The sequence below is a fragment of the Erythranthe guttata genome, chromosome 11 (assembly GCF_056151865.1).
Source record: "Erythranthe guttata isolate IM_541 chromosome 11, IM_541, whole genome shotgun sequence".
In the NCBI taxonomy this organism is placed as follows: Eukaryota; Viridiplantae; Streptophyta; class Magnoliopsida; order Lamiales; family Phrymaceae; genus Erythranthe; species Erythranthe guttata.
The window spans coordinates 9,657,185-9,673,069 of NC_142543.1; the positions used below are offsets into that span (position 1 = coordinate 9,657,185).

Consider the following 15,885-nt stretch of genomic DNA (forward strand, 5'->3'; position numbering starts at 1 on the left):
CTCGTGAAGAAAAGTAAGAAATTGCAAGGGAACGAGATGATCCAACTCACGGAGCAAATTAGTGCAATTCTTACTCGGCCTCTTCCACAAAAACTCGGCGATCCAGGTAAGTTTACTATTCCTTGTACTATAGGAGATAAAAATTTTAGATCGCTCATTGATTTAGGTGCTAGCATTAATCTTATGCCGTATTCTACTTTTAAAAATCTTGGGTTAGGAGAAATTGAACCAACGGCTATAACTCTTCAATTAGCCGATAGATCTTTAGTTTACCAAAAAGGTATTTTAGAGAATGTGCTAGTAAAAGTCAATAAATTTATCTTCCATGTCGATTTCGTTATACTTGATATAGATGAGGATAGGGAGATACCTCTTATCGTAGGGAGACCGTTTTTAGCCACGTCGAAAACGCTAATTGATTGTGCTAGTGGTGATCTTACAATGACTGTGCATGATCAAACAATCAAATTCAATGTTTTTAGTGCTAATAAAAATCCATGTGATAATAATGATTGTTTTGCTATTGAGCTTATGGATTTTACAACTCATGAAAAATTTGATGTTTTGAACTTGGACAATGGGAAAGTATCTTTGAGTGCAGGGGATGATGGTAGAAACGGGAATCGGACGGAGCAAGTTTACTTCATAGACTCACTTTCAACTCCTCCGAGAGAAAATCATACGAGTTTGAGTCTTAACGGCGATGAGAGTGCAAAGAAGATGTTGTCACCCAAAGATTCGAGCAACTCACGAGAGAAGGATGAGTCAAGCTATTGTGGTCGTAAGGAGAAAATCAAAAAGGAATTGCACAAAGGACAATTGGTGTTATTGTGCAAATCCCGTCTTTGGTTATTCCCAAGGAAGCGCAAATCGAAGTGGTCGCGGTCGTGTATTGTCCAAGAAATTCTTCCTCACGAGGTGGTCAAAATAAAGGAGCGTGATTCAAATCGTACGTTCAACGTGAAGCGGAGCCGGCTCAAACCGTATTGGGAAACGAGTAAAGAATGCCAAGTGACCTCTGTCACTTTTGCTTGAAAATAAAGAAGCAAAGTCCGGCTGAAGACTTTAAACTTAGCGCTTCTCGGGAGGCAACCCGAGCTTTATTATTTTTCGTAGTTTTCGTTAATATTTTCGTTTCGTTTTTTTTTTTTTTTTCATAAGCATGCATTCTAATTCACTATTTGAATTTTACTTTTCAGGGTCGAAAACGTGATCGAGGGTCGAGTCGGCCGTCCGAAAAAAAAAAAAAAAAAATAAAATAAAATAAAATAAATTTTGCACCACTGCCTGTGGGACGGCCGTCCCACAAATAGGTGTAAATGTGGGACCCCCGTCCCACAACCAGTAAGGAGAAAAAATTTCGGACGGCCGTCCGAAATTTAGCACACAAACCGGGACGGCCGTCCGAACCTATTTGGGGCGTTTTAAATGTTTAAAAATCAGATTTTCTCCCCCATTATTTCCTAAACCCTCCTCATTCCTTCTCTCAAACTCCCACACACAAATGGAGGCAAGAGAATCGAACCAAAATCTTCAAAATCTACTCTTTCAAGACACGCCCACAAGGTGTTCGATAATTTGCTCCAACCAAATTTTGAGTTCGATTGTCAACCAATTCTTAACGAATCTATTCCAACCTCTCTCCCAACTTTCTTGTCCAACAAAAGAAGCCACACGAGAGAAGCTTCATCTTCTAAATGCAAAGGAAAAGGCAAGAAAAGTGCCACCAAAACGACGATTCCTCTTCCAAAGCCGCTCCTCAAGCCCGAGACGACCCCGAAGCCTCTAGCTCCCGTGCCGATCGACGATTCCGAATGAAGATGGAGCGAGAGAGCTTTCCGATGATGAGGAGCATGAGTGAGCTAGGGAGGAGCACCCCGATCACACCGACTCCGAATAAATCAGGTGTTTTCTATCCTTAAACTTTGTGCTAATTTCGTTGAGGGCAACGAAAATTTTAAGTTTGGGGGTGAAAAACATGTTATTTTTGTGCTTATTTGTTTTAGTTTGCATGCATTAGGTTTTATTCGTTTTTATTGTTTTTCTCGTTTTTCCGGAATATTAAAAAAAAAAAAAAAAATTGCTTGAGTCGAATGCATCGATGATTTATGATGATGAGAGATGATCAATGTTTGATGATGAGATTGCTTGTTTTATGTGATAAGGATTTGATGTTTGTTTAGCTTTCGATTCAACGGGACTTAGAAGCGAATTATTGCTAGGAATCACATTTTGTGCATTGCTTTTGTTGAATGTTTTGTATTTTAAATTTGGAATTAATTTGTGCTAGATCATGCTATGTTCGGTTTTAAGACTCACCTTATGAAATTTATGATACGAAGTATTGAGTAGTGAGTGCTTTGGGACATGATTTGGGCCTTCTTTGAACCTTTTGAGCCTTTCAAGCCGACCTTTTTATCGAAATATTCCTTAGAACCTTGATTTGAGCCTCGGAGAAAAGGTGTTCTTTCTTTTAGCCAATGTGTAAGGTAGAGTAGGTGGAGATTCTTGAAAAATTACCCCTTGGAGTTCGGTCGAAAAATTTTTAAGGTCCTTCTTCTTCTTCGAAAAAAAAAAAAAAAAAAAAAAAAAAAAAAAAAAAAAAAAAAAAGAAGACAAATATCTATGCTTCTATATATAAAAAAAAAACAAAAAAAAAACAAAAAAAAAAAAAAAAGAAGAAGAAGAAGAAGAGACTAGAAGGGAGAGATAAGGACTAGTTGTTGAATTTTTTTTGAAAACTCGATCCATTGCCTCAAAAGCAAAAGTGGAGACTTTTGAAAATCGAGTTTATTAAAGTCCGTAGAGGTGAATTTATTGTTTCAAACGCCTATCTTTCAAATTTTGGCGTAATCACCTAAATTCAAGAAGAATAGCCACACATACCCATATTTCCTACCTCGAACCAAAGAGCCTAACAATTAAAAGCCACAAAGCCCCAATGATCCCAATAGCTTAATGTTCGATATTAGTAGAGTAGAATAATTTGGTGAGTATTTGGAGTCAAGCATATGCATGAAAGTATAAATTTTTTCTATCTTTAATTTGCAAATATTGGATGCTTGAAGCAATTGTATGAATTGTGGTTTTTGGTAATGGTGAGTGACTAAGTGTTGTTGAATTTTGAGCTTGCGAATGCCTAAGAATTGTCATTATAATTACAAGTTCTGAAAACGTGAAGTTGGTCATTGATCTATGTGATGAGATGTTATCGTTGAGTTATTTGCTTATTGGTAAATTTTGCTTGAGGACAAGCAAAAGTTCAAGTTTGGGGGTGTGTTAAGTGTATATTTTTACACTTTATCGTATCTTTTTATTTGAGTTTTTGGTGTGTTTTAATGATAATTGGTGCTTAAAAAGTTGATTTATTGTATTTTAGGTACAAATTGAAGAATTGGAAAAGTATGGGGTCAAAACTGCAATTTTGGCGAAAATATGGGTCAAAAGTGAAAATATCAAAATTCTGAAGAAACAAGGCTCGGACCCCGTCCCAGTTTTAGTGCAAATTATGGGACCCCCGTCCCATACCCCGAAGTTGCGCAGTAAAGGGATTTTAATTGCACAAGGAAACTGCCTTCTTCCCCAAGTTCTTCACCCTATATAAGACCAATCCAAGCACACAATTAGGGATTTCTTTTTACGCAATTTCAAGAGCCACAAAGCAATAACGAAGAGGAAGAATTCGAAGACTTCAAGCAAAGATTTATCGTCTATGATTTATTTTATTTGCGTTTTTTATTTAATCATGAGTAGCTAAATTACTTGTTTCTAGGATTTTATTTGGAACCCTATGTGGGATTTATGAACCCTTTTCTATGATTTTATGCAAGTTTTAATTCCGGATTATTTCTTCTACTTGTTTTATTAAGTGCATGAACTTGATCAACTTATGTGCTTTTATGTTATTGTTAATCGCATGAATCGGAAGATCGGGTTAATAATTAGAACTGTGGTAGAAGAGCCTTTGTGGTATTAACATAGGAATATAGTTAATCTCTTAGGTAGCCATTATTGAGATTTGTGCTTAATGTTGTGTTCTAGAATTAATTGCATAGGAATATAGTAATTGAATCTAGAGGATTAGAAACGTAATACACGCGGAAGCGGGTTATGATTATTTTAGCATCTCAGGTTAATAATCCGGGTTAATTGCTTGCATAATTGAAGGAATTGGGGGAATAATAATCACATAGGGGGAAGAATAAAATCCTAGGCTTGTTTACTTTGATTAAATCTTCGTTTTAATTGCTTTCTTGTTTTTGTCTTTTTAATTGCTTTAGTTTAATTTAGTTTATTAATCCTTTTTTCGACTGTGTAGGGTGGGCTTGATAATAATTGGTAGAATTTAGCGTCTAGGATTAGATAATTAAATATTCCCTGTGGGTTCGATATCCGGACTTTTAGTCCACTATATTACTTGTACGATACGTGCACTTGCGTGTAGGTTTTCGGCCAACCATCATAAGGCACACGTAGCTGCACATACTGGTGAATCAGTTTCTTCTCATCTTTCCTTGTTAAATAATTTTGCTAGTTTTTTGCAAGAAATGCATGGTCAGGGAGGCAACCAAAACGGGGCAGACATACAAACTCACAATGATCCGAGTGCACTTCTTAGTAAATTTGCAGAAAACAGTCAAGGTATTCCGATTGCCCTTATAACTGCATTAGAAATTAGTAATTCACATGATTTATGGGTTATCGATTCTGGTGCCACAGATCACATGTCAAACAAATTAACCAATATTCGTAATTTTATTCCTTAATCTACGCCATCTTTTGTTTATGTAGCAAATGGTATAGGTGCACGTGTTAAGGGTAAGGGCAATCTGATGTTCTATATGTCCCTTCGTTTCCATTTCAACTGCTATCTGTTAAGCAATTGACATCGTCTCTTAATTGTTCGGTCTTATTTACTCCTTACAAGGTAATATTTCAGGACCTTACCACCAAGAAGACGATTGGTGAAGGGTTCCAACTGCAAGGACTTTATTATTTTCCTGGTCCTCCACCTCCAAAGAGTTGTCAAGCTATTGTATCTCCAATCAATAAATACATGCTTTGGCATCGTCGTCTAGGTCATCCGTTAGAGTCAACTTTTTCCAAAATAAATCCAAATCTGCCTAAAGATACTACAGAATGTGAAACTTGTTTTTACTCCAAGTCTGCTAGGCTTCCTTTCAATTTATCTGTTTCAAAGACGAGTAAAGCTTTTGAACTTGTTCACTCAGATGTATGGGGGCCTTCTTCTTTTTCGATAGATGGTTTCAAATATTTTGTAACCTTTATTGATGATTTTTCTAGGGTTACATGGATATAAATTTGAAATCAAAGGGTGAAGTTTTTGGCTGTTTCAAAGATTTTCACATGTTGGTTATTTCTCAATTTTCAGCTCATTTAAAAATTCTTCGATCTGACAATGGCGCAGAATATATATCTCATAACATGAAAAATTATCTAATTTCAAATGAAATTATTCACCAGACGAGTTGTGTTAACACACCTCAACAAAACGGGGTTGCCGAGCGTAAAAATCGAGATTTGCTAGAAAAGACTCGGGCTATAATGTTTCAAATGAATGTTCCAAAGTATTTTTGGTTTTATGCAATTCTTACTGCCACTTATCTTATCAATCGACTTCCGAGTCGAGTGTTGGATTTTCAATCTCCTCATGAAGTATTGCAGGGAAAAAAGCCGGATTTGTCTCATTTAAGAATTTTTGGGTGCACCTGTTTTGTGCATCTACCAGCAACTCATCGTGACAAGCTTGATCCTCCGGCAGTTAAATGCTTATTCTTGGGCTATTCACAAACAAAGAAGGGATACAAATGTTACGATACAATCACAAAAAGGTTGTATATAAATAGAGATGTTCGATTTATCGAAACCAAACCATTCTTTACAACTTCTAATGAGGGAGAACGATTAATAGAATTATTTCCGTTACCAAGTATTGAGCCACGTTTTGAGCAGCCTACCAGTATACATATCGAACAAGATGCTCCTTGCCAAGTCTCTGTTGAGCAGCCTTCATCTGGTATTTCTCAAGCAGCTCCGGATAATTCAAACGAACAAGAATTGCAAGATACTTCTGACCAGGCTCCAGCTCATCGACGTAATCCACCTCGAGAACGTCAACCTCCAAGAAAGTTGCAAGATTATGTGGCACACTCGGTCAGGTATCCCGTTACTGATTTTCTAACTTATCACAGAATATCGTCTTCGCACAGAGCGTTTCTTACAGCAATCTCGAATGTTCGAGAACCAAGCAACTTTCAAGAAGCACATTCTCAAGATGTGTGGAATCGGGCTATGGAAGAGGAATTAACATCTCTTGCTGAAAACAATACATGGAGTATAGTACCTCTTCCTAAAGGCAAGCATGCAGTTGGTAGTCGATGGGTTTTCAAAACAAAGTTCAACTCTGATGGTACTATTGATCGACACAAGGCACGGTTAGTGGCTCAAGGCTATACTCAAAAATTTGGCGTCGACTATAAAGAGACTTTTGCACCGGTTGCCAAGATGACAACAGTTAGAGTTCTCTTATCGGTTGCTGTTAACAATGGGTGGCTTTTATCTCAAATGGACGTAAAAAATGCCTTCTTACATGGTGATCTTGAAGAAGAAGTATTTATGAAGTTACTCCCAGGCCATCCTCAGAGTTGTAATCCGGGGTTAGTGTGCAAACTTCACAAATCCATCTACGGCTTGAAACAAAGTCCTCGTGCGTGGCACGCGAAATTAAGCTCTGCCCTTGAAGAATTCGGTTTTTCATGTAGTTCAGCCGACTCATCTCTCTATGTCCGTATTGGGAACGGTGAAAAACTCATGGTGCTGATTTATGTGGATGATCTCATTATCACCGGAACTAGTGCCGATTCAATTTCGCGATTAAAGAAGAACCTTCAGCATAAATTTCCTATTAAAGATCTTGGTCCCTTGAAATATTTTCTTGGTATTGAAATGGCGACTTCTAGCAAAGGTCTCTTCCTTAATCAACGTAAGTACACTATGGACTTGCTTCAAGATGCGGGTATGTTATCTACAAAACCTGCATCAACAACTTTAGATAGTAAATTGAAACTTGGTTCTATGGAAAAAACTCTTGATTCTCCTAGATATTATCAACAGCTCGTAGGCAAGCTTATCTATTTAACTATCACTCGGCCCGATATTTCTTTCGCCGTAAGCCTGGTTAGTCAACATATGCATGCCCCGACCGTTTATCACTTAAGTATGGTGAAACGGATTTTGCGATATTTGAAGGGAACGATTGGCCGTGGAATAATAATGACTAAGAACGATCATACTCGCATTATGGGTTATACAGACTCAGATTGGGCTGGAAACACACTTGATCGTCGATCCACTACTGGGTATTATATGTTTGTTGGTGGTAATTTAGTCTCTTGGAAAAGCAAAAAACAACATGTAGTAGCTCGTTCGAGTGCGGAAGCTGAATATCGTGCAATGGCAACAGCAGCTTGTGAGCTTGTGTGGCTTAAAAGCCTTCTTACTGATCTTGGTTACTCGTTACCCATTCCTATGACGCTTTTTTGTGACAACCAGGCTGCTATGCATATAGCGGCTAACCCGGTCTTCCATGAAAGAACGAAGCATATTGAAGTGGATTGCCACTACATTCGTAAGCAAGTTCAGTCTAAGGTTATACAGACACATTATGTACGAACGGGTGACCAACTTGCAGATATGTTCACCAAAGTTATGCCATCTTCTCAATTTCATCGACTCTTGGCCAAGCTTGGATCCATCAATCTTTTAGATCCCGCTTGAGGGGGAGTATTGAAGAATATTTTGTATATATACACCATAAATAGACTTGTATATCTTTCCTCGTTTAGTTATGATAGATTAGGTTGTTTATACGATCATGCTTGATTCTCTCCTTGATCTCTCCTTGATTAGTTTCTTCTCATCTATATAAACCTTGTATTATGTAATACATCGATATAATAAAACAGTTAAATATTCTTCATATGAAGTTGTCTTAAATTTCTTCAAGATATATTCATTTGATTCTTGCATTATTATGCTCTTCTAATCTTAGCTTAATTTCCTAAACCGACACCTTATTATGTAGGACACATGGAGAAGCCTAGACATCATTCATCTCGAGGTATACCTCTTATCAATCACTGTAAACCGTAGGAATAATGTAGGTCAAATGTCTAATTTGTCATCTTTAGCTTATGAAATTATTTTATGAAGCAGATCGTGACTACCGCAGCTCTTCTTATTCATCGAGAGATAAAGACCGCAGGAAACATCATTCATATGCTTGAACTGAGGCCTTCGTTTGTTTTCGGCTGTTCTGCTCCATGATGGTGAGTTGTGTATTACTTGCTTCCATTAAAAAAATAGACTTTTAAATCTTGAAGCTGATATAAAACCTGATAATTTTCCATCTTTTAAAATCAGTTTCATGCCTGGGACTTGATTTTGGTTGCCTATGATTCACTGTCTCATTTTAATTCTCGTTTCTCGACGTTGCTATATTGCAGGTATCATAATACTTGTGGGCACATACATATACAAGCAGTTGAAATGTGATGCGCATCCATTGAGCGAATGTGGATATGCGAGAGGGAGATTCATTTTTGTTGGCTGTATGTATGACTGAAAATACATAAAAAGTTCAGTGACTGTATTATTATTATTATTACACATACTAAATGTTCTTTTTAGTAGTAGTAATCAGGATATTGCAGGTATTGTTTTTGTTGAATGTGAATCAGCAGTGTACTAAAACTGAGGGCCATCAAGAGATCTATGCAATCTAGAACCTTTTTTTTTTTTTATTTATTTATTAATTGATGTTCGATTTCATTTTCTAAATGTTTTTTTTAACAGTACATACTAAATGATTAAAATGGCATCAGTTACTACGATTTATATGTATTGTTGGTTTTGTGATTATAGATAAGAATATGAACTAGTAAGCAATAAGGCCTCGTTTGGTTGGCAAGATAAAATTAAATAATGTAATGAAATCTAATTATTTTATTGGACAGTCAATGATCCAATAAAAACACATGCCTAGACAAGCTTGAAAAAGGTTCATCTGCTAATTACGACAACTTGCCCCTACAAGGTGGTTAATACTCGACCGTCAATCAAACGTCATTCCTAGTAAAACACCGTTACTACGAATATTTCTAAAGCTTATTTGTATGGCATCAACTTCTTGATTTTTCCAATAAATATACAGATTACCAAAAAACATATGGTGGAAAAAGCTCCCCAAAACACTCTCGGATGTGCGTCCATGCTTTTAACCCAATAAGTTGCGTAAGCAAAGCAAAAAAACGTCACCAGCTAATCAGACAAGACACTTCAGCCAAATATCATCATGGCTAACTACAAATCTCTAACAGCAACATAGGATTAAAGTGTTCTTTTTTTTCTGGACTACAAAAGATAGAATCAATTCGCATTTTTTTTTAAATAGCGTTAAGTCCTCTAGGAGATCTACGGGGTCTAGACATCTCACCTTGAACTCGTTTGAAGCCCGCAAACTTCTTTGGAGTACTAGTTTCCTCAGATGCCATAGATTTACCCTTTTCCTTAGCCGATTTAAGCGGAGAAGAACAGACTCCAATTTTCCCATTTATGTTTGCCATCTTTCCTTTGCTAGGGTAATACAAGTAATCGGGGTTCAAAGGTAGAGAAGCAGGATCCAGTTCAAACGAACCCACCGGAACACCTTCTCTCTCATCGCCACTCATTTTGGAAGACGGCACACAATGCGAGAACTTGTACAGTTCATTCGCCCCTACCCAAAAAAAATCAGCCTCTCTTTCACTTGCTCTCTGAAAAAGGCTCACAAATCCAGCAATTCTATCCAAATAACCAACTTTTATTCCAGCACCTTCAACAAAATCTGAGAGAACCTCGACAATTTCATATTTATACTCGTCGCTGTGATTCTCAGGGTTCAAACTCCAGCTCGTATTCCAGTTCTTGAAAAGAGCCCAAACTTCGCCTTGCTTTGGGTATATGACTAAAGAACCTCTTTTCTTTCCTTTCTCGATATGTACTTGATGAGAGAACGATAGACGTACCGATGTTTTATCAGTATCGCCGAGCTTAAAACCGCCACAGCCAACCGGTAACTCCTCGTCTACCCGTTTTTGAAAAGCTTTATCAATAGGAACAGCTTCTAACCAGGTGATGGTCAATTGAAATGGAGAAGAACGGACCTTCTTCACCTTTGCATAGAATCTAGGCATGCCATCTGATGTGTCGTAACAAGCCCAGAATTGATTAACCTGAAAACGGTTTTCATCTTGCGCCTTCTCAAAGTTGCTAAATTCTGGTTGGGGGCATTCTATCTCAATATCTGATTTATTGATACAGGAGATATCTTCGTCGGAATCACTATCAATGTGAACTGTATCAACACCAGTGCTCGGCTTGTCACCAGTTTCTCCTCTCGCCTTACCTTCTTTATTACAGTCAGCATTCTTGTCACGAAAGCTTTCTTTGGACTGAAAAGTTCCCATTTCTTGAGGTTTCGACTTCGAACCAAATGCATTAATAGCGAAACTACTTTGATTGTCATGCTTTGAATCTTCACTAACCACAGCAGCCTTTGGCTCCTTCACACCTGATTCCTTATCTGTGACATGCTGCTTTTTCCGTGGTGATCTCCGTGCAAAATTCCCTTTCACGCTCGGATCTTCCTCATCAAAGTGATTTGTCTCCCTAGATTCATTCAATACCTTCCTATCCCTCTTCCTGCCTTTGTTTCCCACCTGTTCTGCTTCTCTAGAAATTGCATCACCATTCGATGTTTCAACTCCCTTTCCACCATTCATTGAACTGGCATTATGAGTATCTTTGCCTTTGCTTTTCAAATTCCTAGCTATGCTGGCAGCAGGTGCCTTAGCAATACCTTCAGCATCACTTCCTGTCCGGGCACTTGGTTCTGGTCGAACAGTTTTTGCGCTGGCAAGTCCTTGTGATCCAGCATGTTGTGCTGAAGGTCCTTCATCATTTCGAACACCCGTTTTGCAGTTCCCCTGATTTGGGACAACCTTTTCTTTGCGACTCGGGCCAGGTTTAGGAGGCACGCGTTGAGCACCTGGTTGGCTTGATTTGGACCCCAATGGAACACCTCGAGGTCTTACTTCATACCCCACAAATGCCTTTTCGCATGACGGGCAGCGCAAAGATCTGTTAATAAATTGTCTGAAGTACGGGTATTCGACATGACAAAATGGGCAGCATGTCCAGAACACTTCTTGACTGGTAGAGGGGGTTGACTGAGTTGATTGACGTTGATTCGGATTGGTAAAGCCATTAGGAACTTTGGTTTGGGCACCGTTTTGATTGCTAACGTTAGAACTTCTGTTAATGTGGTGAACTGTTGAATTTGCTGGACCAGATCTACTCAAAACCCTGACCTTAGCGTCGTATAAAGATTTTTTTGCGGGGTCCGACAAAACTGCGTTCGCTTCGCAAATCAACTTGAAAGCACTCTCTGCACCAGGAAATCGGTTCTTATCAGGATGGAGAGTTAGTGCTAGCCGACGATATTGTTTCTTGATCATTGACTCGTCAGCAAGCTTTTCAACTTGAAGGATCCCATACCAGTCCTTTTCAGATCCCAAAAGCCCATTTTCTGCTGAACAGTGAACTGTGCAGATGCTTAACAGCTGAGCAATATTGTCCAGTTCTGGGTAGAGAGCCTGCGCTTTCATAGCAATCTTCTGAGCACCTTTAAAATCATTATTTACCATTTTCTTCTCCGCGAGTTCTTTGGCCCGGATAGCTTCGTTTTTGTTGCATTCCATTGCTAATATACCAGTATGGAAGTTGACAAAAAATTTGTGAATCCTTCTCTTCTGCAGTCACACTATCCCACAAAAGTTATCCACAAGTCTACGTATAGTTAATTACAAGCAAGCCAAAAAAAAAAGGTACAGGCTGCATTCCTATGCTATAATAAAGAGAAACAAACATTGCAAGCTTAAAAGGATGATTTAAAATACCACGTTATCGCTAAGAATATGATTCTTGACTGGATTGGCCAAGCAGCACAGAGCTCATGGCCTTCAAAGAAAAACTTTTTTGCACCTCAAAAACGGAAGTATGATAGTAGAACCATCGATAACCAAAGATTCAACCGCGCTCCATAAACCTGACAAAGAAAATGTAAAATTCATCAAAAGTTAAAAACATTATAAATCAGCGCATTCAAAAAATCTCAAAGACCAGACACGTGTGTGTCGGCCAAAATGGATAATAAAAAGAAACCTTAAATGAGTAAAGTAGTTTTAGTCCTCTGTTCAAATGTAAGACTTCCGGTTCTCCATCAAACACTTGTCCAATTAAAGTTTATCCCGTTCATATTATATCTCCCAACACAAGTATATATATTCTATGCAAGATGATACGGGAACGCAAACACAATGATATGCCGCACAGCGGATACGTGACATGAATCAAACAGGAAAATAAAGATTTTTCAATCAGAAAAATGCAAATGGAAGTAAAATAGAGAAAGATGTATATATATATATATATATATATATATATATATATATATATATATATATATATATTCTGACCAAGAAGGTAACAACATTACTGAAATTCCATAAAACACAGGCACAAAAATATCAATAATCAGCATATAAAGCATATAAATCATGACATTATTAAACTTAAAGACTATTCTAAAAATAATAGTAATAAATGAATAATAATCAAGTTTCCGTTACATTTTCCTCTAAATACCCAAAGACTAAGGGCAAAACTTTATAAACCTAAAATATGGGGGTAAACACCATACAAATCACCAAAAGTGGAGTGGAATTACCAAAATATAAAATTGCAAATCAAAGGAGAAAAAACCCTAGAAACAACCAACACTGCAAAACCCACAAGCACAAACCCGAAAAATCCGTACAAACAAAAAAAAAGGCAAAATCGAGAATTTTCGAACTTAAAAACTACGCGCACAAATGTGAAATGCAGACTTAGATCAAACAAAAAAAAATACACATGCAGGGATGGATACGCACCTTGCGTCAGTCGAGAGAAGGGAATCAGCGGCGAGAAAATGTTCACCAAAATTGAGAGTGAAAAGCTTTTTTTTTTTTTTTTGCTGAAAGAGTTATCAATGGAGATTTGGTACAAAAAGATGGGGGAAGATAAAAGGGAGGGAAAGGAAAGAGTGAATTTTTTTTTGGGGGAGCAGTGGAGAAGAAAGGGTGGGCAGATTTCAGACCCTCAATTCCTCTGTAATTCCATTTGCCCCTCTCAAGTTTTTCAACTTGCAATGGTGAACAAAAAAAAAAGGGTTTTTAGTGATTTACATAGTGGGCCAAGTTTGATTTTGGGACAATTTGATTAAAATTGGGTAGGCCCAATGGGCCTTGAATTGTTCTAGTTATGAATTATGGTAATTAATCGTGATAACTGACGCGGGAATCAAATTCAAGTCACTTAGATTGACGGCTATGAGAAATGGTTGCACGTCTGAGTTATTCGATTTTGAATGCCCTAATCTTCAATAGGATACGTAAAAGCTTGTCGGTTTCATTACATTTTGTTGACGCCAGATTTCGAGTACATAGATTTGAAGAAAATCGAGTTTTTTTAATAAAGATTGACATTGATTTTATTCCATATTTTTTTAGTTAGAAAACCATTTAGACCATAGATTTTATTGTATATGATTTTATTTATTTTCTTATATTTGGTCCAGATATGAAATATTGTAAAATAAGTTAACATTATCTAAATTTAGGTTGTATAGATCATGAAAGATTTTATTCGCAGTTTATAACAAAATCCTTCAAAACTTTTAAAAATATCAAAAAATCCCCCAAAACTGCAAATAGCAAAAAAAAAAAAAAAATCGAAAATTCGAAATCAAGCTTGAAGAAGGGTTAGGCTTCGATTTTTTGATGTAATTTCGACTCTTTTATGTGTAATATGCATGGGTAGGTCGATTACGGAACCAATTTCATGTTAAAAAAGCCCTATAAATCGATTTGTAGGACTTTTTTTTTTCGCAAAAAAATGTTCGAACGCCCAAGATGGGCGTCCATCTTGGGCGTTCGAACATTTAAAAAAAGGGCTAAATACAGTTTGCACCCTTAAACTACAAGGGTGGTAACACTTACACCCTTAAAGTTACAAATGTAACACTTACTCCCCTCATTAATGAATTTAAAGGTATAACTTTGACTTTGAATGATGTGGCATTTTTTCTTCCCAAATTGTCCTTCTAGCCATTAAATAAATAATGAATATGTAATAAGAAAAAATTTGGCAACTTTGTCAAAACTTAATTTTATTATTTCAATATTGTAAATTTATGAATGAAAAAAATTGAATTTTAGTTTATTTTTGTTTTACCTTGTGTTCATTTGTACCTAATAAAAAGTTATCGAATTTTAATTATAATTTTATAGTTTATATAGTTATTTTAATGCGTATATGACTCTAATATAATCATCTCACTTTTTACTTTGAGAATCACAAAATGTATTCAAAAGTTAATAGGAAATTATATTTTAAACGTCTAAATATTTAAATATTATTTTATTAAAATTTATATTTAAGTAACTTAAATAAATTTTCAAATCAATAATTATTATAAAAAAATTGACCATTTAAGTCTTGAATATTTTTTTCTTGTGAATGTTTAACGTATTTTATATATTTTTTAAAATATTGAGATTTTTATTTATATTAGGATCTATAGTAATTAAAATGTGGAGTTAAACATAAATCAAAATATTTTTTTAGTAGTTATTATATTTTATAAATTTTAGTTTTTGAAATATTATTGAAAATATTTTATTATATATGCATCAATATAATAGCTAGGAGGACAATTTGGGAAGAAAAAATGCCACATCATTCAAAGTTTTATCATTAAATTCATTAATGAGGGTGGTAAGTGTTACATTTGTAACTTTAAGGGGGTAAGTGTTACCACCCCTATAGTTTAAGGGTGCAAAGTGTATTTAGCCCTTAAAAAAAAAAAAATATTCACTGGACGCCCAACTCGGGCGCCCAAATGCAGATTGCACGCCCAACTTGTGCGTGCACTGCATGAATGGGCGCTCAAGTTGGGATTTTACGCGTTTTGGGGGGTTTGATTTTTTTGAAAAGTTTTGGGGTTTTAGTTAAATAAAGTGTTTTTATGGGGGATTTTGTTAGAAACCGCAAATAGCAATTTTCAAACTGCAAAAAGCAATTCCTGGTGCATATGTGGACCTTTTTTTAAGGGCATAATTGTCATACACTGCTCAGATATTAAATTTTTAATATTTTAGTTACTACAATGTACTTCAAATTTTATTTTTTATTTTTTACTAGTACCAGTACCCGTGCATTGCACGGGGTTACGTATTCCAACGGAATCATACAAAAACAAAAATACATGAGTAAGATAATAAGGAATAAAATACAAATTGTCATCATATAATGCATATTTGCTACTTCTAACACTTCAAAATCTTGAACTGCTCAAAAAATGACTACACTTCGCTGATGCCAAAGACAATAAATGCAAGTTAGCAATTACCAATAGCATCAGATATAGGTTAAAATAGCACAAAAACGTTGTTGAAATGAAAATACGAAACAAATTCATGGAAAGTAATAACCTTTGATATTGAAAAACAATTTGACCTCAAAGTTAATATATTCATTTAATGAATCACATATAGGGGTGGAAATTGGAGCGGAATTCCAATTTCCACCGAATCCTATCCGAAGATTTTCGATTTCAGAACAACTTTTTGTAATCCAAAGTCAAAATTCCGATTTCCGAGTTTTCAAAAAAAAAAAACATATCAGAATTGGAATTTGATATGTAATCTTCGGAATTTCCAAATT

General features: G+C 36.2%; 1 protein-coding gene and 1 long non-coding RNA gene across 3 annotated transcripts; one reads left to right on the forward strand and one right to left on the reverse strand.

Moving 5' to 3' along the window:
• Nucleotides 1-8,053: 8,053 nt before the first annotated feature.
• Nucleotides 8,054-8,802, forward strand: LOC105973462 (uncharacterized). Its single transcript, XR_001174243.2, has 3 exons — nucleotides 8,054-8,140; nucleotides 8,236-8,348; nucleotides 8,526-8,802. It is a non-coding gene; the product is annotated as an uncharacterized LOC105973462 (long non-coding RNA).
• Nucleotides 8,803-9,176: 374 nt separating this feature from the next.
• LOC105973461 (uncharacterized) lies at nucleotides 9,177-13,318 on the reverse strand. 2 transcript variants are annotated; one of them, XM_012998483.2, is made up of 3 exons: nucleotides 13,053-13,318; nucleotides 12,018-12,166; nucleotides 9,177-11,881 (listed from the first exon to the last, which is right to left on the reverse strand). In XM_012998483.2, the coding sequence occupies exon 3, from the start codon at nucleotides 11,817-11,819 to the stop codon at nucleotides 9,465-9,467; it is 2,355 nt and encodes a 784-aa protein (XP_012853937.1). In that variant the 5' UTR covers nucleotides 11,820-11,881; nucleotides 12,018-12,166; nucleotides 13,053-13,318; the 3' UTR covers nucleotides 9,177-9,464. The 2 variants fall into 2 exon arrangements, with proteins under 2 accessions (XP_012853937.1, XP_012853939.1); XM_012998485.2 differs by having other exon boundaries at nucleotides 9,177-11,870; nucleotides 13,053-13,311.
• Between the last annotated feature and the right edge of the window lie 2,567 nt (nucleotides 13,319-15,885).

Bases quoted from the DNA above. Each gene is read 5' to 3' on its own strand.
- LOC105973461 (XM_012998483.2), bottom strand. From the start codon at position 11,819: ATGGAATGCAACAAAAACGAAGCTATCCGGGCCAAAGAACTCGCGGAG.